Source organism: Lepisosteus platostomus, chromosome 2 (genome assembly GCF_059453375.1).
Source record: "Lepisosteus platostomus isolate fLepPlt1 chromosome 2, fLepPlt1.hap1, whole genome shotgun sequence".
NCBI classification, from domain to species: Eukaryota; Metazoa; Chordata; class Actinopteri; order Semionotiformes; family Lepisosteidae; genus Lepisosteus; species Lepisosteus platostomus.
The window spans coordinates 17,036,754-17,059,299 of record NC_142612.1 but is presented as its reverse complement, the minus strand read 5'-3'; the positions used below and the strand labels follow the sequence as shown (position 1 = coordinate 17,059,299).

Sequence of the window (22,546 nt, the reverse complement as noted above, 5' to 3'; positions counted from 1 at the left end):
CTGTGCAGTTATTACTGAGACCTGCATTAGTCCTTTACTCAGTGCCACAGCATTGCTATTTGCACCGTGGGCCTGGCCTGCAGTATAAAACCCACATGTCCTGACCTCTGATGTTTCAGAGGGCAGCTGTTTGTAACACTACTACAAGGATCACAGGAGATTTCTATTGACTAGCAGTCGGCAATTCCAGAATTGTTCTTTACAAATAATAATCACGGCCTTTTATTCGTTAAATGTTTAATTTGTCCAAACCAATTATCCGACAGCAGTGTGAAAGACTGCCTTCACCCCACCCCACCCCCCCTCCCGTCCCCGTCCCAGAATAATAATAATATCCAGATTATGCACAGGAAAGCACATGTGTAATTTAATTTTCATCGACTGCCCCAGTTCTGTTCTGTGTGTGCAGCTCTGCCAGGTCTGTGATTGTAAGGAATTAAGGCATGGGCCTTGTGATCAGGATTCAGACGACAGCCGGGCACCTCGGAGCTCTCCCCTTGAAGAAGGTTTCAGTAAACAGGTGCGAGAAATGTCTGCTGTCAGTGCCTGCGGACTCAGGTGGAACTAACTGCTGCTGTCACAGTGGGGAGAATGTCAACCCTTTGATCAAACACAACAGGGTGATTTGAAATTTAAAAGCTGTGGCACTCTTGAGAATATGAAGTCTGCCTGTCTTGCTTTGCAGGGCTGAAAAATTAAATTTCTCTTAACTTTGCACTTTTATCATCTGTACACTCAGCTCAATTTAAATTCAATTTGAGTAGATTTTTGGACCAAAAGAGTGTTTCTTGACAAGACGAGAACCGCTTCCACTGAATAGGGATTTATTTCGTGGTTTTAAAACAGATCATGGCTTTAATGGAAACAGCAATACAACTGTGGATTTGCCTTTTTGTTTAAAAAAGTTGAATAGAGATTTCGTCTTGCAGTGGGGGCTATCATGAAAGAAGGTTACTGAACAGAGCTCACTTACATGGCAGTAAAAAAAACCCCAACAATTGGATACTTCTGGAATTTGTGTAGCTGTGGAAAAAAAGTGAAGAAATGAGGGAGATTTGCAGTGTTTCCCTTCCACAGAGCACATACATAGGCCAGGCAATGCAAATAAAATCTGTTATCCTGCAGCTAACACCCTGTGAAATCCATGGGTGACGTGGAAGACCCTGACTAAAGTGATTTTCAGTGTGTAACCTTGAGATGTCAGTAAGGCACTGAGACTGATCCTAAACGATTAATTCAGTAATCGAAGTACCAACTGCTGACTGTTTATAAAGCACCCCTAATTATGTGGGATTGTTATGACCAATTAGGAGTACATGCTTATAGTATGTTATAGATGTTCAGGCACATAGTGAAAATACAGGGTTTAAGCTAAAGGAAGTTAGGTTAATATTGTCTACAATCTGTCTACATGATGCAGGGCAGCTTAGGATTGGATCAAAGAAAAGCAACAAGGTAAATACACAGACTTTAGCCCAGCCATCTGGAGGAACTTTAGCCTCAAAAAGAGGGCACTATAATTGGACTAGCGGTATTTTCACCTATTTTATGTTCCTACTCATGCGCAAATACAGCCTGAAATCTGATTAAACAAATGGACCCTGTTCTCCAGATGCTACCTTTGTTTTAATCAATTCAGACTGAATGCTGCTCCATTCTGCACACTTCAGTCAACCTTATAATATTGCTTCATCCTTTGCTCACAAGACTCATTTAATTGGAAATGTAATTTTAATACAACTGTTGGGCAAAGGCTGTTGCTTTGTGCACAGCAGCACACATTTTTAGTGTGCAGCTTGGCAGGAGGGGCTGACAAAGAGAAACCACAGACCTGGAAACACCTAGACTCCCATGCACTGCTGTCTGTGCCAACTGGCAATGAGAAAGTGAGGTGGGATTTAATAAAAACAGTTTTTCACTTCATTTATCACTATGTGGCACAAAATCCTTTGCTTACATTTTAGGACCTATTAATCCATGGTGGAGCCTGCCAGGTAGAACTGCATTTACCCCTCAGTATGTTGTTAACTGGTCTGTAACGGCACGGACTCTTTGTTTAGGTGGAGACCGAAAATAAATAAACAAGTGAATGAAGTTGTAGCACATTCATATTACCTTATAGATTTTTTGTAATAAAACACATTACTGAATGGTAAATAGTAGGGATATCTTCCTTTTGCAAAAATGGGTCTATTTTTCTAGGGGACAGAGTAATAATCATCAATATTCTCCAAACTAGGTAATCTGTTTTTGTTCAACCACACTGTTCATTATAACAAACCTTATTGAAACAAAAATAAAAACACAGATTTATGTTTATGTGGGTGGAAGAATCTGAGAAAAATGCAGAACTTGACTCTGGCCCTTGGTAGTCTGCTTGTGTTCTCATCATCTAGACGTGCTTTGTGCGGTTTTCGTTCTTCAAAGAATGCAGTTACCTACACCAGCCCGGGCAAAAACAGTTGAATTTTAATTCCACCAAAGGCACCTGGAGGAGATGTTCACATGTAAAAGATCACAAATACTCCTGCAGGTCAGAAAAACAGTGCCTTTAGCTGTCTGCTTCAGATTGTAGTCAGTCATGAGATCATAAGAAAGGTAATTAATGAGAGGAAGCTAGCAGCCCGTTTGGCTCAGTAGGCTGAGTGGATAATTGATAATTGAGAAAGGATCTCATTCAGCTGTTTCTTGGAAAAAACCCAGGATATCAGCTTCAACACATGACTGGGTCACTTCTTCAATACTTCCACAACTCACTTATGTTAAGAAGTGCCTCTTGTTCTCAGTTTTAAATGCGCTTCCACATAAAGTAGTTTCTACTTGTGTCCTCTGGTTGGTGTTTAAGTGTTACTTCTTAAGAACTGAGCTTAATTTTGTCAATACCTCTGTGGACTTTGAATCCTTAAATCAGGTCCCCTTGTAGTCTTCTGTTCAAGGCTAAAAAGGTTCAGTTCCTTCAGCCTATCAGTGTAGGAAATACAGTTCAGAAAATGTTTTGGTAATTAAGTCTACAAATTATCAAGGCTGCACATATAAAGAGGTACTGCAGACCCTGCCTGTAAGGGACTAGGTCTCGGACATTTGTGTTGTCATCTTAAGCTTGTCAGGGAGATTTTTTAGTGAGAGCCCAGAGCAGGTCCACTCGCCACCTTCAAAGAGGGGTGTAAGAGATTTAAATCCTGTTCGAGGGTGGTGACCAAAACCACAAGCCAGCAGTGTCCTGCAGCTGGCAGCTGTGCCCCCCCCAGCACATTTGCTTTCCTCGCAAGACCTTCACTCCACAGAAAGTAGTAATTGAGATTTGCCAGCTGACCTTGGTGGCGTAGTGCCCTGTGGTGCCCACTGTCGGCTGGTGGCATTACTCTGATTGGAGCAAGGGAGCTCCAACCAGCAGTGTTCCTCCTGTTTTCTCAATGGCGACTCTTAATAAATGAGAATGCTATACTATGGCCCACTAGAAAGCAAAGGGCGACGGGTTTCTGACACTGAATGCTGTAACCTGTCTTTTCCAACAGCATTTCTGGACTGTGTGATTTAAAAAATGGTGACACCTGAAAAATCGACAAGAAACGTCCCCAAGGCTGTCGATCCCATATGAATCGGTGAACTGCTCATCTGTGCAGAAGGAAACAGCAGCAACAACAACAACAATTTATCCTGTGTCCAGAATAACTCAGTTTTTGAAGCTGAAGGTGAATGAATGTTTCAGTTCAATGTCAGTCTTTCCTGAAGATGTCATTTTGTAACAGTTCAAGTAGGCAGCTGTGTCAGCGTGCATAGGCTGCAAAGGAACAAGTAAAGGTTTATTCCATGCTGAAAAGAAAAGAGACACTTTTTTGTCTGTGGAGCCTTCAAAGGTGGTGTTAAACCTGAGGACGGCTCCACAGTTGAAATGTTGTGTTTCTTTTTAGCATGGAATAAACCTTTACTTGTCATTTTATAACACTAATGTTTCCAGGGACTCCGAAAATATTAACAAAGAAATGTTTATACTGAATCCTTAAACAGCTCAATAAAACATGAAAAAGGGTGTGACTGAGACAGATCTTAAGCACATATGGAAGAATCAGCTAATGCATTTTTGTGTCACTTTGATGACTAGTCTTTAAGTATTTTTGTTATTGTTATTATATGTCCAACCCATACAAAATCAAACACTGCTTTGTCTCGCCATTGCAAGTTAAAAGATGAAATATTTTTTGTTTCCTTGTGTCCGATAATGTCCTTGTGCTTTGTGAGGGTGAGACATTGGCGGTGTGATGTTGGTCCTTTTATTCACACACCTCATTGCAGAAGTGAGGCTATAGCCTCCTCTTCCCTTCCACACTGATTTACCTGTCCCTGGACTGTGTTGAAACCAGAAACCCGGAGAGGAAAGGATTCGTATTATGCATGCTTTAACAACATGTTTAGTATTAGGTTTACTGAACACCCAGAATAGGTTTTATAAACCTATGAGATAAAGCTGACAAAAGAAAAGCCTTAGTAAGATTTAAAGAGAAAGTGTTCTGTATCTCCTACAAATTAAGAGTTTGAGTGAAGGTATGCTTGTATTTAAGGAAACAAGATGTTATTTATGGACACCAAACAAAAAAATATTATATAAAATCAGATGGTTTTGATAATTTGATCAAGCAGTCCTCTGCTATGGGCATTAGGGAACCTGCTTGATACATCTCTAGTCCCAGAAATATGGTGCATAAAGACACTGGTGCATCACAGGCTTCAACCCTTTAAATGTCCTTGGGCAGTTGTATGAAATTGCCATCTCCGATCATTGTGAAAGATAATGTTTATATTTACACTGTATGGCACTGTGTTGAGTAACTGTTTTTGGGTTGTATGACACCAGCTTTTGTGGATACTTTCCCAAACTATTTTCAAATTCAAGAAAAGATCTTACAATTGTCAGGTGAATCAAGAATTGGCCTGTAGAAGAAAACAGATTTTTTAAATTTTATTGCTAAAAATAAAAGGATATGATTATTAAAGGGCAGCACAGTGGCATAGAGGTTCAGTTCTAGACCTGGAGTGCTGTCTGTGTCGAGTTGGTATGTTCCTGCTGTTTTTTGTCATGGGATTCCTCCAGGTATCCAAAAACATACTGGTATGTTAATTGTCTACTGGGAAAATTGGCCCTAGTGTGAGTGTGTCCGTGTCAGTGTGTCGGTGGACTGGTTTCCCGTTTAGGGTGTAGTACTGCCTTGCTCCTCCACCTGAATTGGAAGAGGCAGTTAGAAGATGCATGGATGGAAGATTATTAACAGATGCTAATGACCACATTGTTCCACACCCGTGCTGATTAAGCTTTCAAAAGACTGTAGGAGGCACTGCAGTGAATAGCCTGACAACAGGAGTTTTGGTCATTTGAAACCTTTTTAATATTAATACCAGGGCGTGGAGTTTCAAGAACAGACTTTACGAATACACTGGAAACCCACTTCAGGGGCCTGTGTGAGACAAGAGCCCAAAATGAGGAGAGACTTGGGTAAATTTACCAAACAGGGTGCAAGGGAAGACTGGCCTCCTCTTGTCCCTTCTCATCTTCTCTTAAGGACCGATGGCACATGTTCTGGATGTCTGAACCAAATCCGTGCAGGACGTTTTTCAAATGCGTTAAACTGAAGGGCGTGCTCTTCCTGTGCCGCAACGAATTCTTCATGTCGGTGCTGTGGTACACAGTCCCGCCAATTCAAACTACTGCACCATTCTGACTGGAGCACGATTCCAACCAGCGCGCAAGAAGCGGATGTCTTCGGGTAATAAGTGTAGGTGGCGCGTTAGCCAGCAGATCCACGTGTTTCAGACAGAGGTCAACCGTGAAATGTTGCGATGAGGGACATTTACATTTGCGAATTGCTTAACCATAATTGCATCCAGGCAATATCCAGGGGTTGTTTTCTGAACCGGTGACCGTTCTTCAAGAATGTATGTGTCAGTTACAGAGATGTGGTGGAACGAATAATTAAGGTGAGACTCTGGCATGTGCGGCATGCGAGGTAGAGCAGCTTCATCCGTGGTTCCCCTGATCTTAAAACCAGTTGAACTGTTTGTGGGTTTCAGGAGGTGTTTACTTAAGGGATTCCATGCTATTAACCAGATGGGAGTTTTTCAGGTCGTTTTTCCTCTCTTTCGTGACCCGAGGGCGAATTTGTGTTTTTCAGAGAGAGGAGTCGAGAGCGACACAAATCCCGCAGTAAAGACAGTCGCTCAGAGAAGTCTGTCACCATCAAAGCCCCGCCCGCAGAGCCGCTTCTTGGGGATGAGTCCACACGCGGGGAGGAAGTTCAGGTGAGTCGGACGGCACTTCCCAGTGTTATTGATATCATTATTGTTATTTCACAACAGAACTTTGGAATTTTTTACCCAAAAATTCAAATGGTTTGCTTGCCCTTTTTGTGAAAAGGGGCACCTTGCAGTATTCACAAATTTAGTTATTCTTTGAAATTCAGTTTACAGTGAGTGTTAATTTGAGTTTATCCTGTAGCGCTGTCTGTGATTTTTCTTGAGTTCAGCATTTTGGGAGGAGGTGTTCGTTCTGCACTGGATATTTAAGTTAAAACTTGCTGGACTAGACTGAATGTGGCAGGAACGTATTTTAAACTAAATTGGCTAAAACACCGCTTGGCCCTCTTGACATCCTAGGATTTCATACGTTTAACACCTAGTTTTGGCTTGCTTGCTTGTCAGAAGGGTTGATGGTAGACTGCTTCTTTGTTACACTGCAATCTTTGAAATGGCTTTTACATGTATCGAGGCTTGATCACAGCACCAAAAGTTACGGACTGTTATGGAAAGTTCTGGAATATTGCTTCAGCATATAGAGCAGCAGTTAAGCACCATGCAGAGCACCTAGGAATGGGATGCAGGCATGCGCCCTGCCCACACAGAATTTCCTCTGTACTGGCAGTGAGTAATTTCCATTTTCATATATGCATCAGTAAATTTTCCTGGAATTCGGAATCGTTGAATATATGGTGGTTTTACGTTAATTTAAATTTGCGCGAAAAGTACGGTGTTGAGTAACACAGGGAGAGTCTGTAAATGATGAATAGATATTCTAACGGTCAGCCTTTATTAGTCCACTGCTGGATGAAGCCCTTCAGTTCTCTTCCATGGTCCACTTGTTGCTGCAAACTCATTGACCTCCAGTCTGACTTCCAGGCCCTCCTGGTGTTTTCTCCCTTTGAATCCTGTATACTAGTGCCCTCAGATTAACCCATGCTTATCACTAGGTTTCAAGCCTACTGAACATATTGATATATAACAACAATGAGTGCTTATCAATATTTATTTATACACACGGAACACACTAACTGGCCAAAACATGACATACCCCAAGACAGTAAAAAATGAGCAATCTCTCATTTAGTAACCAGTTTATAGTCGTTTGAAAGTGTGACCGAGACTTCCATCTCTCTTTGCGGCTGGAGTGATCCTCAATCTTGTAGCAAACTGCTGGAACTATTTGATTTTGTGCAGTTCATTCACATACACCGCTACCCACATCGTAAGAGGACACATCAGTCTGCCAGAGGGAATCGAGTGGGCTGCAGATATGCGCCATATCCAGCCCAAGCTGTTCCTGCCGCACTCTCAAAGCCCAGCTAGCCACTCTCTGGAAAGTCGCCTGTGTTTTGTCCAGCAAGTGTCTTAGGATCATTAAAGCAATAGACCACCAAACAGCCATGGGCCTGTTCACTCAGTACAGAGCTTGACGACTCAGTTCTCAGTTGGAACTCTTGATGTGCTTAGATAGAAATTTTGCAGCTGTAAATAGATTTCTCTGCGCGCGTTTTTCCTCAACCAGGATCCCCAAGCCATGGCAACATTAAAACGGTTACTGGGGTCATGGATTTTTGGATACAAGCAGGCAGCTTTCATGTGGACTGGTCAGCTGCCTGCTGTATGATCATAGCTACTCTCCATGAAATTATATGTGTATCTTTGTCTTGGAATCAGATTAAAAGATATTGAGGGTGATTTAAACTTCCATATGGATTCATTTTAATGGGTGTTGTTTAACAGTAGCAGACTAGGGACTGTGAAGACTGCTGAGTCTGAGCCACATGAGGTCAGGTTTCAAACAGGATCTGCCGCAGCCTGCAGTAACTGGCACCTCTGGGCTGGGTCTCGAAGTCCAGCAACTCTGTTTTACTTGTGCTTACATCCAGAATGGATATACCGAACTAGGTCAGGTAACTGAGCTCCACTGAGGGCCCTGAAACACCTGCGTATACTGCTAGTTTGGCATTCAGAATGGCATGATGGGCTGTAGAAGAGCACATCACTCAGGGAAACTGCTCGGTTTTACAGGACAAGGGGCAGTGGTCTTATCCTTCAGGAGCAGATTGGATGCCAGAGCAGCTGCTGCGTGGTGCTGACAGGTCTAGATTAATTTGGCTTGATGGCGATGATGCGTTTCCCTTTTCAGGGTAGAGGTCTGGGGAGTTGGGACTAGCTCTGATATTCCCTTAAGGTGTGCTACAGCTAACGTCCATTTTGGAGTCGAACGTGTTTTAAGATGTGATCTGTGGACTGACAGATTCAGATTGTCAGACTAGTGTGGGGGTGAAAGAGTAGACTGACTCTGTTGTGAAGCCTAGAGCAGTACAAATACAGGATTATTTAAAATTTGACACCCAGAAAACTAGTTTTATTTCTGCGGTAGGGTTAGCTGCTCTTCAGTTGGGGAAAAATAATGTCAGTAGTACGATAGTGTTCACCCCAACAAATGTGACAGTGCTGTTTCACCATCATATATTATAGTTTTGTATTGACAGCACATTTGGCTGAGATTTTATTGTATTATTTCGGATTACATTTAGAGTGGTAGTCTGCAAGGAAAGGAGCCTCTGGGTATCTGAAACTGAATACTCTTTAGTTTTCTGGGACATTCAGAATTCTCTTGCCCTTTGAATACTGGAACACCACCTTGTTCTACATTACAGAGAGTGTTGCATCAGGAGAGGTCACAAATGCCTTTAACAGTAGCAAAAAAAATGCAGTTGTTTTTAGATGTTTGCTTAACCAATTAAGTGTCAGGTGAAATAAATAAAATGATCAGTTCCAGTGGGCTTATCCGATTTAACCCTAACTCTCATCTGACATGTCTTCTGGAAGACTAGGCATAAAATGAAGAGTGCAGTGCCTGATGCTTTCCCCCAACAAAATGTCAAAGTACACTTAGCTGAAATGCTGAACAGTTTGAACAGTGTTGTAAACTGTGCTGAACGGTTTAAATTAAGGGGAAGGATTCTACCCAGTTGGTTAAACTGTGTTTATTCTTATAATTTGCAACACATAGCTTACACTGGACTTCAGGTAATGGGTCTTCATTTCATATAAAAATGTTTTTGAGATAAACTTGATAATCCTGGTGAAATTTTGCAAGTAGACGTTAACCAACTAGACACATTTCTCAATGCTTTTCATTGCAGCTAAGAGACTCATTTGGCTATCGTCAACGGAAGTGCTTTCCCCTGATAAGCTTCTTACCTCTCTAATATGCAAACAGTGCAAGTCTTCTGCTGGTCCTGAAGAGATTCATCAGTATCTACCAGGTTATTTTAGAGTCATTAAGGGTTGGAACTAAAGGGAAACTGTCCCGTCAGTAGTTAAACAGATTGATTGTGATTTTGTGACTCTGCCCAGTGAAAACCTGCTGCCAGGTCTTGAATTTGCCATCAGTGGGTCAGAACCTCGATGTAACGAAGCCCTGGATCGGTAACTGGTTTGGTGAAGTCATTTCCTGCAGAGTCCGGATGAAATACAGGAAGACCCTCTGGCTGTCCGAGTCTAGTTGTGGAAATCGCAGCGCCGCTTGTCATCATCTCATTAACACCTAGTGTCCTAAGGAAGGTCACTTTTTATTATGAGGTTCCCATGACAGAGTGACAGTTAAATAGTGTCAAGAGATCTTTAGACTTCAACCAAAGGAACAGGCCTTTTTTTAACAGTGATCTACTGTAAAAGAAATCATCTTGGTTTGGCATTGCTTTTAGACTTAGTCCTGTGATCTTTAGTTCTACCCTATAGGCCCAACACCAGTGCTTCCTGAGCCCTAAGAACATATCCATGGTACAGAGGTATACATCTCCTGCTCTGATAATGAATGACGTGGCTTCATTAATGCCGCAGTGCACCGGAAATGTCTCAACAGCCTTATGAATAGAGATAGATTTGACTTACACTTCTAATGGAGTCAGAAGAGTGTCATGTCATAGGAGTGCACCACTGACTAGGCTTGCCCCTGCTCAGCTCCTGATATCTGATGAAAAGTTCCCCATACTTCTGCGGTTTTCAGGCCAAATTCTGGATCATCCCTATTTTAATACTAGGTGGATCTCACAGTGGGGTGGTATTATTCTTTTTGTCATTGGAAGGTCCACCCTTTAGACCTCACTGCAACATTGGGTCTGCAGCTTCGTTAGCAGGGAGGGGACTTCCTTCATATCTGACATGTGGAGACAGTGCCCAGATTTAAACAGATTTATATGTTGAAAATGCCCAGTCCTCGTTCCAGCAGACTTCATCTGCACAAATTCAGATAAAGGGGAACTGCATTTCCCATTTCCAGACTGGTTACTAAATCTCGGTAACAAAAGAAATTCATTGACGTTACAGAACAAATTGACAAATTTTGAATTAAGCACGAAATTGTGAACTCTGCGAAGGTACTGTAAGTCGTCATGTTGTCGCAAAACTCACATTTGAGTTCTCACAAATTGCAACATAATTGCCCTTCCTGCTCACTAGCCACCGTAATGACTAATGTAATGTCATATACAAGTGAACAAGTGCATGTTGTGCAGCAGACGTTTCACCGCAGAAATGTTCCAACGTGATCAGCATGCAGAGTTAACAAGTAGAATTTGTCGGCAAAACCACCTTATAATGGAATGCAATATTTCTATTGGATTAAAAGAGATGCATTCACAAGCCTGCTTCTTTACAATGTAATAAGGCCGCAACACGCCACCGGACATTTTGTTGCCTCCTTCTGAATCTCAGAATATTCTTGAATCTCAGAATATGGTGTTGCTCATACCTGGAAATTTCCTCTGTTTCGTGATGTAAATTGGAGGTTTTACAAATTACTGTGTACATTTTACTTTATTGTGGTTTTAAGTGGACTCATCAATGCTGCTTCTTTCTAACCCCAAAATGTTACACAAATAGCGCTGCAGTTCACTTTTAAGGTAAGACACCAATAAAGTAATAATATAGCATGTGTTTTTTGGTTGTCAAAAGCTGTGAATAGTGTGTGTTTCTTTTTTTTTCGGTCAATTGGTAGTATTGTATTGTAGGGAAACAGCCTTTGTGGGGCATGAGGCATAAAGAAAGAGTCAGACCGCAGCTCTGTGGGAGCCTGAATCTCCACATTGTGCAGGTCTGACAGGGACACACAGAGAGCTGGTGTATTACAGAGTGCAGATGGGGGTGAACGTGCCTGGGGGTCTCTTAACCTGACAGGGCTCTGTACAAAGTTTACACTAAGTGTTACTGACGAGAGGAAACGATTAGGTTGGCCAAACTGGTTTGGAAATTAGTAGCTGATTGATCCCAGGATCAGGAATCTGGACAAGGCCTTTTCAGCAGTTGTGAACACCTACTGTACCTAACAAGACCTCGGCTTTCTTTCCCTGTCACCTGTGTCTCCTCAGGGAGGGCCTGTGCAGTAGGAAGAGACACTGGCCGAGCTTCCAGCTTTCAGACTCCAGCTCTAAGAGTGCCGTGGTCAAGGGATGGATTTGACAGGCCGTAAAGCAGCTGGTTCCTGCTTAGCCCTCCTTTCTCTGTTAACTTCGTGCTGTGCAGATTTGCTCAACATTAGGCCACTGTGTGAAATACTGGCTTATTGACGAGCCTGCAGCTTGGCAAACCAACAAGAGAGGCGGCAGTTGGCAGATGCTTAATGATGAGCCCAGTGGCTTGTCGGCGTTGTGCTCTTGTGTTTGATGGAAAACTTTTCAGCTGTATGTTAAGTTTTAATGCCTGGCAAATGGGTGCTCACGCTCCAGTGCAGTGGAGCTACTGTCTAGTGTAGGTGTTAGCAACAACATATACAGTACTGTTTGTGTCACTGGTGAGATACTTTCACTGCGATCGAGGCATGAAAAGTCATGCGTGCGTTTTAACAATGCTAAAATGGGTGACAGACATTACATTTCAATCACTCCTGCCTTCGTTAACTGCACTCCGCAGGGTGGAGACCTTTTGTAACTGATACCCAGTGAATCAGTGCTCTTAAAGGCCTTGATCAGATGTGTTAGGTTTGTGCTGTACAGCCCTTTATTGTTGTAATCACTGTTTTTTTTGTCACTTAATCTCTTTGGATTTCACACCATTCCTGAGTGCCAGAAGTATTCTTCCTGTGATATTTGGGCCCGCCCTGCTGCAGGGTGACTCATGGGCTGTGTGTTTGAACTGGCTGAGTCCCGCGCATTGTGGTAACTTTAACCCTGCTGTTGAAAGGGGTGTTTGTTACATGACAATTTGGGTGCCTTTTATGGAGGTTTTACAATTGGTTATGCACTCCTTGCCTTTGAGAGAAAGGCCTCTTTCATACAACACTTTGAGAAAATCTCTTATTTTGTTATATATTTTCAACACCCGTTTGTAATTTGTCTTCATTGTTCCTGGCTCCATATAAGGCCTGTAGCTGATTTTTTACATGGGTAGCGGTCACATCTTTTTTTGCAAAACAAAAGAATAGAGGCAGTTTTTTTTTAAATATGTTGGTTATAAAACCCTCTACTATCGCTCTTATAACATTTTGCAGCAGGAGTGTGGTGCAGTGGTTGGACTCTGGTCATGTAACTAGAATGTGGGTTTGAATCCCAGTTGAGAGACTGCTGTAGTGCCTTGAGCAGGCTTCTTCCCTCAGATATGTAAATGCGTGCAAATGTAAGTCAGTTTTGCTCAAAGCCTCAGCTAAATCCATTCATCACAATAATGAGTGGAATAAATAACCCAGGCTGTACCTCTGCAGACACAGAATTTCAAGGTCTGAATCCCCGAGCGCAGTTTTCTGCAAAAGCTGAAATTGTCAGGAGCGATTTCATGAGCACAGTGTTCTGTCCTGTTCTCAAAGAGCAGACATGACAGCTCACCACTGTCGGCAGAAGATCCGTTTAGCTGTGTGAACAGCCTGTGGCAGCACAGCCCCAAAACGGAACATGAAAGGTTCATTCTGGCATCCAGTCAGCATGTGGCACTGTGTAGAGGTGGCTGGGCCCAAACCCACCAGCTCTGGGTCTTGCTTGCTCTGGCCACACTCTGACATTGGCTTTGGGAATGTGGAAGTCATGCTTTTCGTACTGAGTGGCAGCGCGTTTCTTCACAAGCAGCACCGGGTGAAATGTTATTGAAAGTAGACAAACTACCGATAGCAAATGTTGGATAGCCTATGGAAGTTGAATTTTGATGACAAAAATTAGACTGTGATTCTAGGTTAGGGGTTACTGAAACTGGCACCTTTAGTGTTCAGTGATTAATTTTGGAAAGATTTTATTTATTTCACAGATATCCTATTACTGGGGTGTGGAAACTTGTGAGTTGAAAATGTTTATTGGTGAAGGCTGGAATTAGTGACCTGTACCACAAGTCGTGTAATCTGTGCTTTTATTCACTATCTAGGCTATCATTTACCACCTCTGTACATTCCATTGTACTGAGCTCTGGCCCTGTATACAGAGGTTACCTCCAGTTCACTAAATCATTCTCATGCATAGTTTGGTCTCTTTACCAAGTAAAAGACCCTACTTATAATTTTATATGGAAGTAGTTTTGAGCATCTAGTGGAGGTTGTCAAGGTGTATTTTAGAGAAACCAGTCTGTAAGGGTTTGCTTATTCTTTTAAAAATGTTTTGAAAGCAATAATAGTTGCTTTATACACATGATAGTTAAGTCATGTGCAGTTTATGTAAATTATATATTCACAGCGCACTTTTCTGGAATTGTCTGCCATATTCCTGCTTCTGTCTCTTCATGACCTCCCGGCATTCCAGGCAGCAGTGTCCATGACGGCGGCAGACTCGTTAGCTTTATAGCATTCTCTTATATCTGCAGTGTACAAGACTGGCCTAAAAACTGCTTTCCTTCTGCATGTGTTCCACCATGTCCTGTTTTATAGGTGTGCGCTGAGACTTCAGCCTCTTTCTGACGTCTCCAGTCTGTTTTTCTTCCACAATTCGCAACAGCTGTGGCTTTGTAGGCCTTACGAGGATTAGAACCCAGACTGGGGTCAGCCCAAGCAAAGATGCTGCTCAATCGTGGGAAAATTGCTCAGTTGAACTATACTGTGGCATCTACCTAATTATGGAGATAAACCTTAATTCTTATTTTGATTTGGGATCCCACAACAGAGCTCATTTCTTTTTCTACCATAGATTTCAAAGCAGTTAGAAGCATAAAACTACATGCTCAGCTGTTTGTAAAATTTTATTATTGTTCATGCTCTGAAATATTGCTTACATTAAAGGTCCAGTGTACCCAACAGCTGCATTGTTTTGGGAGTCATGGAAATGGAGCAAATGCTAATTTCGTATCCCTTTCTCCACTCTTGAGGACAACTGGTGGTATTGAAACCCATTTGATCAGGTATTGATCAAGCTGTAGAAGGGCTACAGCCTGGTCGACTGTCTCCCCTCTATCCCCAGTCGATGGTGTACATTTCTCAAGGCCTGCTTCTTTCTTTGAGTAGAGCTTTTACGGAGCATCATGTTATCTCGCCACAATGGGTCATTCATAGCAGTCATTAAGCTTGTAGTGCTAATTATGGCTTAATTACCCATACATGCCTTGAGCTGTTGGGGGTAGAAGAAAAGGGTCTCCTTGCTCAGTAGTTCAGTAAGTTGTCAACACTGGCCAGTTTGAGTGCCCTTGAGTCAGTGAGCTTCACCTTAACACACCTAATTATGTGCCTGTGTCTTACAAAAAGTCCTTAAACTAAAGACAGACGGTCAACTAGCAGCAAGGACTGCTTGCTCACTTAGAATGGAGAGACAAAGGGATTTGAGTGACATGAATATTTGGAGCCTCTTTGTGTGCCAAAGAGGAGCATCTATCACTTTCGTTGTAGCTCCTCACCGGCCTTTCATGCTGTAAACTTCACCAGTGTGATTTGTTGAGGCAGTGGTCTACACTCTCTCCTCCCCCCCCCCCCCTTCAGCAGTTATCTGAAACAGTACAGACTCTCTCAGCTGTTCAGAAGTATTTACTGCAGACTCCCAGGGAATGCACCCTATTTGGCCACTGGCCAAATTTGCTTGACTAGATATTACTCAGATAACCAAGTTTGTTTTTCTTAAGTGTGCTTCCTGATAAGATCTGGCTGATAAAGGCCACCCTCAAGGGCTCCTGAAAGGGAGACCTGTTTAGAGTCAGGACGAGTGGCACCAAAATATTTGAAAGCTGTTATGGGAAAGTTATAATGCAAAGTTTAAAAAAACGATGCCCCTGTATACTGTGTACAGAGGAAGATTGAAAAATATGGCCTCAGCCATTCACACTGGGGTTTTATGTAGAAATAGAGGTTGAAGAGAGGATTGAAATGCTGTTAGTTTAGGGTTAAATGCCCTGTTCTAATTGGTTGGTTTGGTATTTTCTTTACCGTGTTGTCCAGACTGGCTTTAAAAACCCCTAATTATAAAACAGGTTTTCCATGTATTATTCTTGTAAAACCTTGTTATCTACCAATAGTAATATTTCTACCTGACAGGGTTAATTATAGCTATATGTAACTAATCAGTATATTGTTCCATGTTCATAAATCAATCACTCGCTTGCTAAGATTTATACCCACATTTTTCCTTTCTAACTTTTCTCATCTAAGCTGTAAAGCAGAGCTCTGTAACTCTGCTCCTACAGGGCCTGGTATCTATGGGATTCTAATTCAAATAAGTGGTCACTTAAAATTAACCTAAAGATTTTTTTTAAGTTAGTTCTAAAGTTCTTTTACAATCAGTTCCTCATAACATTCACTTCTTTCAAGGAACTGCTACCAATTGAACACCTCAGTGTCAGGTTAGTATTACAATCATGCAGTTCATTGAACAGTTAGACCAACTGGGAAGAGCTGTGGTGAAACAAAGCAGAAGACACCAGGCCCTGCAGGAACTGGAGTTCTGGACTCCTGCTGAGAAACATCACAGTAATCTTTCAGGCTGTTAACTTAAGAGTCTCTACTGGTAGCTTAAACCTTTCCTTTTGTGTCACATCAGAGGTGCTTGGCAGAAGAGAAGTAGGGAGTAGTGCTGTCAGGAAAGGTTCTTAAGATATTACAGTGACCTCTAGTGACACATTTGTTATGATCAGACCCCTCATGGCCCAGCCCTATGGACAAAGTCATCATTCTCTTGTTTAATGCTCTGAAATTCAAATTCAAAGGGCTTGATTGGCATGACTGATGAATTAATATTGCTAAAGCAGATACAATTAACACAACATTTACAGTAAAACATGTTGGACATTGGCTTACATCTCATAAACCATTATTGTGAGACAGGCTCACTGTCTCTTCCTCGGGCTATGACAGGAGTTCACACACTGTAGTTCACAAACTCTACTGAGTTTCTTCCCCTCTGTCATTACTCGTTCTACAGTGCCTTGCGAAAGTATTCGGCCCCCTTGAACTTTTCAACCTTTTGCCACATTTCAGGCTTCAAACATAAAGATATAATTTTTTTATTTTATGTGAAGAATCACCAACAAGTGGGACACAATTGTGAAGTGGAACGAAATCTATTGGATTTTTGAAACTTTTTTAACTAATAAAAAAATGAAAAGTGGGGCGTGCAAAATTATTCGGCCCCTTTACTTTCAGTGCAGCAAACTCACTCCAGAAGTTCAGCGAGGATCTCTGAATGATCCAATGTTGTCCTAAATGACTGATGGTGATAAATAGAATCCACCTGTGTGTAATCAAGTCTCTGTATAAATGCACCTGCTCTGTGATAGTCTCAAGGTTCTGTTGAAAGCGCAGAGAGCATCATGAAGACCAAGGAACACACCAGGCAGGTCCGTAATACTGTTGTGGAGAAGTTTAAAGCCGGATTTGGATACAAAAAGATTTCCCAAGCTTCAAACATCCCAAGGAGCACTGTGCAAGCGATCATCTTGAAATGGAAGGAGTATCAGACCACTGCAAATCTACCAAGACCTGGCCGTCCCTCTAAACTTTCAGCTCAGACAAGGAGAAGACTGATCAGAGATGCAGCCAAGAGGCCCATGATCACTCTGGATGAACTGCAGAGAACTACAGCTGAGGTGGGAGAGTCTGTCCATAGGACAACAATCAGTCTTACACTGCACAAATCTGGCCTTTATGGAAGAGTGGCAAGAAGAAAGCCATTTCTCAAAGATATCCATAAAAAGTCTCGTCTAAAGTTTGCCACAAGCCACCTGGGAGACACCCCAAACATGTGGAAGAAGGTGCTCTGGTCAGATGAAACCAAAATCGAACTTTTTGGCCACAATGCAAAACGATATGTTTGGCGTAAAAGCAACACAGCTCATCACCCTCAACACACCATCCCCACTGTCAAACATGGTGGTGGCAGCATCATGGTTTGGGCCTGCTTTTCTTAAGCAGGGACAGGGAAGATGGTTAAAATTGAGGGGAAGATGGATGCAGCCAAATACAGGACCATTCTGGATGAAAACCTGTTGGAGTCTGCAAAAGACCTGAAACTGGGACGGAGATTTATCTTCCAACAAGACAATGATGCCAAACATACAGCAAAATCTACAAAGGAATGGTTCACAAATAAACGTATCCAGGTGTTTGAATGGCCAAGTCAAAGTCCAGACCTGAATCCAATCGAGAATCTGTGGAAAGAGCTGAAAACTGCTGTTCACAAACGCTCTCCATCCAACCTCACTGAGCTCGAGCTGTTTTGCAAGGAAGAATGGGCAAGAATTTCAGTCTCTCGATGTGCAAAACTGATAGAGACATACCCCAAGCGACTTGCAGCTGTAATCGCAGCAAAAGGTGGCTCTACAAAGTATTAACGCAAGGGGGCCGAATAATTTTGCACGCCCCACTTTTCATTTTTTTATTAGTTAAAAAAGTTTCAAAAATCCAATAGATTTCGTTCCACTTCACAATTGTGTCCCACTTGTTGGTGATTCTTCACATAAAATAAAAAATTTATATCTTTATGTTTGAAGCCTGAAATGTGGCAAAAGGTTGAAAAGTTCAAGGGGGCCGAATACTTTCGCAAGGCACTGTATAACTGCAGACAGTCAAATTTAGAGGGACTGGAAGAACTGAAATAGGATACAGTTATCATGCTATTTCAAAGTTATTCCGTGAAAGTGTTTTACACATTGCAGATCATACAGTATGTGTTGTCTTTATGCTCCTCAGTCATATTGACCTTTGTCATTTGTGTCGCAGAGTAGGTGTTATTTTGTTCTGGTTCATCAAGAGGCTGCACCTTAGAATTATAGTTTTCCTTGTTTAAGTTTTTGGAAACTGAGTACAGATTTCGCCCTGGGTTTTCAAGGGTTGAGCTGAAATAAACTCCAGAGCTGGACAAGAAAAAAAATTCAAACCAGATAGCTCGCTAACGCTAAAGGATTTCATTGTTTTCCCTTTTCTTTTGAGGATCTGCTGACATAACCCAGAGGTATAAACATATAAGATGAATTCACATCTTTTATCTTTTAGTCAAGAGAACCCCTCACCTGGCTTTCATTTCATACACATAAACACCACTGCTGAAGAATGTGCCATGCAGAACATTGTGTCTTTAAATTCTTTAAAATACAGTAGGCTGTGAGTGTTGTGTGTGCTTGCATTAAATGAGTCTGAGATTGGATCCCTTGTGTTTTAGCCAGTGAAAAGGATTTGTTACTGTTTGAAAGGTCTTGCCATTTCTTGGCAAAGCTTTTTCTTAGTTTCCATGACATTTGCACAAATTAAAACTTGCTGAAGACTTTTGGTGGCTTCTGTTAAATATCGATTTATGTTTGTTTTTCTTAATCCATGCACCTGACATTTCTACTAAAAGCTTACCCAAGAGTCAGTTCTCAGTGTGCTTTTGTCATACCTTGTCCTACATTGATGTCACTCTTTGTAGTGACTGATTTATAAATTACAAGCCCTAGTACCTGTTTGGATTAAATGAGGATCATGAGTTATGTCCTTTTATATAATTATTGATGTTTCTGTAGCCATCAATTACTTAATTGAAACAAGATAGATTGCTTGTTGAGGTAATCTATTAAACACGTTCTTTGCGTTTTCTGTTACGACGAGTCTAGAGAACATTCATGTAGACTGAACCAGTCATTGTTTGTGATGCTTGTTTAACAACATGGTCCTTCATGGGTGTTGCTTTTGTCACCACTTCAGACTAATGTTAGTAGAGAGAGTGTAGAGATTTTCTTTTGTTTAAATCCATTGTGAAACAAAGACTGGCTGGCCAGTTTTGTCTCACAGCAGTACCAATGAAGGTTTTCTTTTCAAACTGATATGGATTGGAGCCCTGATATTCTGCAATGCCGGACACCTGCAGCTCTAAAGACAAGTGCCATAGGTTCTTTAGAGTCCCCAGCATGCTGAGAGGAAGGATGTACAGTTCACTGGTCCTTGTCACCGTGTTAGGTGGGCATGGATATTCAGGAGTTGGAGAGAATTAGGATATGTTTGACCAGTAGACTTCTCAAAAGGTCTGTTGTTCCGGGAGACTTTCATTCAGTGTGACGGTGCAACGCAACTGAGGAACCTCTGAGGTCTAGAGAGGTAGCAGTGAAGATTGGAAGACCAAGTCTGTAGCGTGTGCTCCAGTTGTCATCTTGTGCACTGATGTTTGTGACACCGTGTGGCCACCTCTGAACTGAAACAGTACCCGTTTTTCAAACTGTGGAATGCTATTTTATTTTAACAGAACGCACGGTGTTTAATCTGCCTGTTAGAGTGACTTTGCTGCCCTTGGACATTGATAGGCTCCAGACCTCTGCAGCAAGCTGTTTAATGTTCCAGTTGTGCAGCTCTGGTGTTAAGGCAGGTCCTTGCTGCTGCTTGGTGTTATTACCTATATCCATTCAGTCATGGAAATGCATTTGCAATGACTGATGGGGGGAAAACCGTTTTTTATTGCCAAAAACATTGCGTGTAAAACATTTTAACCCCAGAGGTTAGGGTCACCTCTCAATTTACTGGCCTCCTCCATTTTTTTTAAAAAAGGCCTTTGTTTTGAAGGAAGTCAGTCAACTTAATTTTTCATTGTCTTGTTTGACTGCTTCCTGTTAGTATGGCTTCTCCGTTTACGAAGTGTCAGTATTTTGGCAGCATAGTTGGTTTAGTGACGCTGTGGAGGAAGTCCATGCTTGAATGCTGCCATTTATATCCTAAATATAATAGCGGTTGTTGAAGGCGGTTTTCACCTCTCCATGACATATTTCTTTAGCTTCAACCAACCAGAGCAAAGTTCTTCCACTTTTCCCCTCGGGATGTAGCTTTTAATATCAACAAAGTCAACTTACACAATGGGCATAAGCAAAAGGCTGTTCTGTAAAGCAGAGAGGTTCAAGTCCCTTTTAAGCCAAGTATACAGTAGCCTTTTATTTGCGTACCATTTTCACTGTTTTCTAAGCTGTTGTCAGTGGCTCATTTAAACCTGACAGGTTTGTTTTTTTCGTGACTCAAGAGGTGAAGCGCAGGGTGGTGTTAGTGCGTCATTCAAAGTGTCACACACTGTTCTCACCAGCGGGGGAGGAGAAGAAGAAGAAAGAAAGCTTAAGTTTCTGCTTTAGAGGTGTGAGCTGTCAACTTCAGAAGATGAAAGCTCTGCAGGTCAGTAATAGAAACTGAAGGTGCACATTTCTGCACCTGTGCACATTGTCATAGCACCTTTGCACATCAATTAAAAAAATTAAAATAAAGACCACAGAGCAGGTGCTTTGACTCCAGATAAATTTTAAACAGATCAGCTTTGACTCAGATAAGCAGATGTTTGGGTCTCTGTACTCACAAAAATAAACAGGTCTTTTGATCTTTTTGTTTTACTTTTTGAGGTTTTGAAACTAGTCTTGTCTGTTCTGTTGTATTTGACACATTACTTTTTCCCATTAAATTTGTAGTCAAACAGACCAATTACAGCCATTGCAGTCACTTACTGCACAGTGTAGTTTTTAATTAGCCTAATTAATTGTCACTATATGAGCCAACACTGATTAAGTATTGCTGACTGTTCCACCACAGTGTCATTCCATAAGGGACTAAAAAGATAACATAAAGAGTGCTGCTGAAAGGATGCGATCTGACTCTTCTTTCTCATTGAGTAGTTTAGTACCTAAGATTGAAACATGCAACAGATGTTTTTTTACAAAAAAGATCCCACAATCTGGATTTCTATGACTGGTCTGGCAAACCTGCTACTGACATCTGCTACTCTTTGTGTAAAAGCGATTGCTGTCATCTGTCCTAAATGGATTCCCATTTAGTTTTTAATTATGATCCTTGGTCCGTCACACTACCGAGTCTAAAATAGTCCTCGCAGTTGACTTGTAGTTATACCCATTAGGGTTTGATATATTTTAATTAAATCTATTTTTTTCTAGACTGAAGAGGTTTATCTCCCTTAACGTGTCCCGAGAATTAATCTTATCAATCTTCTTTGAGCTCTTACTGTAACTGTAATAATCTTTTTTTTCTGACAGTGTGACCAAGACTGAAGACAATAGTCTAAATAAAGTCTTACTGGGGCATTGTAAGAAACTAGTCAGCAGCCATATCACCCTGCAACCCACTGAAGCTAAGCAGGTGTGAGCCTGGTCAGTACCTGGATGGGAGACCTCCTGGGAAAACTAAGGTTGCTGCTGGAAGAGGTGTTAGTGGGGCCAGCAGGGGGCGCTCACCCTGCAGTCCATGTGTTTCCTAATGCCCCAGTATAGCAACGGGGACACTATACTGTAAACAGGCGCCATCTTTCGGATGAGACGTAAAACCGAGGTCCTGACTCTCTGTGGTCATTAAAAATCCCAGGGCGTTTCTCGAAAAGAGTAGGGGTCCTGGCCCATTGGCCCTTACCAATCATGGCCTCCTAATAATCCCCCTCTATGAATTGGCTACATTACTCTGCTCTCCTCCCCACTGATAGCTGATGTGTGGTGAGCGTTCTGGCACACTATGGCTGCCGTCGCATCATCCAGGTGGATGCTGCACATTGGTGGTGGTGGAGGGGAGTCCCCATTACCTGTAAAGCGCTTTGAGTGGAGTGTCCAGAAAAGCGCTATATAAGTGTAAGCAATTATTATTATTGTCATTTGTAGGGATAACATTTAATAATCTTTACTATATACCCAAGCGTTCTTTTGGTTTTTATCACTTCCACATATGTTTCCATGTCTTTCTGTGGAAATAGGAAAAATTTGCATAAATACCCATATCAATTTCTTGTTTAAATTCTTGTAGCTCCATATCACCCATGCGATATGCTGTGTATAGCGGATGTTCTTACTACTAGTGTGGATCACTTTGTACATATCAACATTAAATTTCATTTGCCTGTGTCAGCCTAGTGTGGATTTTGCC

General features: G+C 41.8%; 1 protein-coding gene across 3 annotated transcripts in view; it reads left to right on the top strand.

Annotated features, from left to right (window-relative positions):
* Positions 1-22,546, top strand: part of vangl1 (VANGL planar cell polarity protein 1) — a 65,918-nt gene that overhangs the window by 17,958 nt on the left and 25,414 nt on the right. For 2 of the 3 annotated variants that reach the window (XM_088601345.1, XM_088601353.1), the window contains exon 3: positions 6,165-6,291. In XM_088601345.1, the coding sequence (XP_088457471.1) occupies positions 6,165-6,291 (127 nt within the window). Of the gene's footprint in view, positions 1-3,515; positions 3,693-6,164; positions 6,292-22,546 lie in introns of all 3 variants that reach the window. The other variant, XM_088601362.1, reaches the window with a different exon arrangement.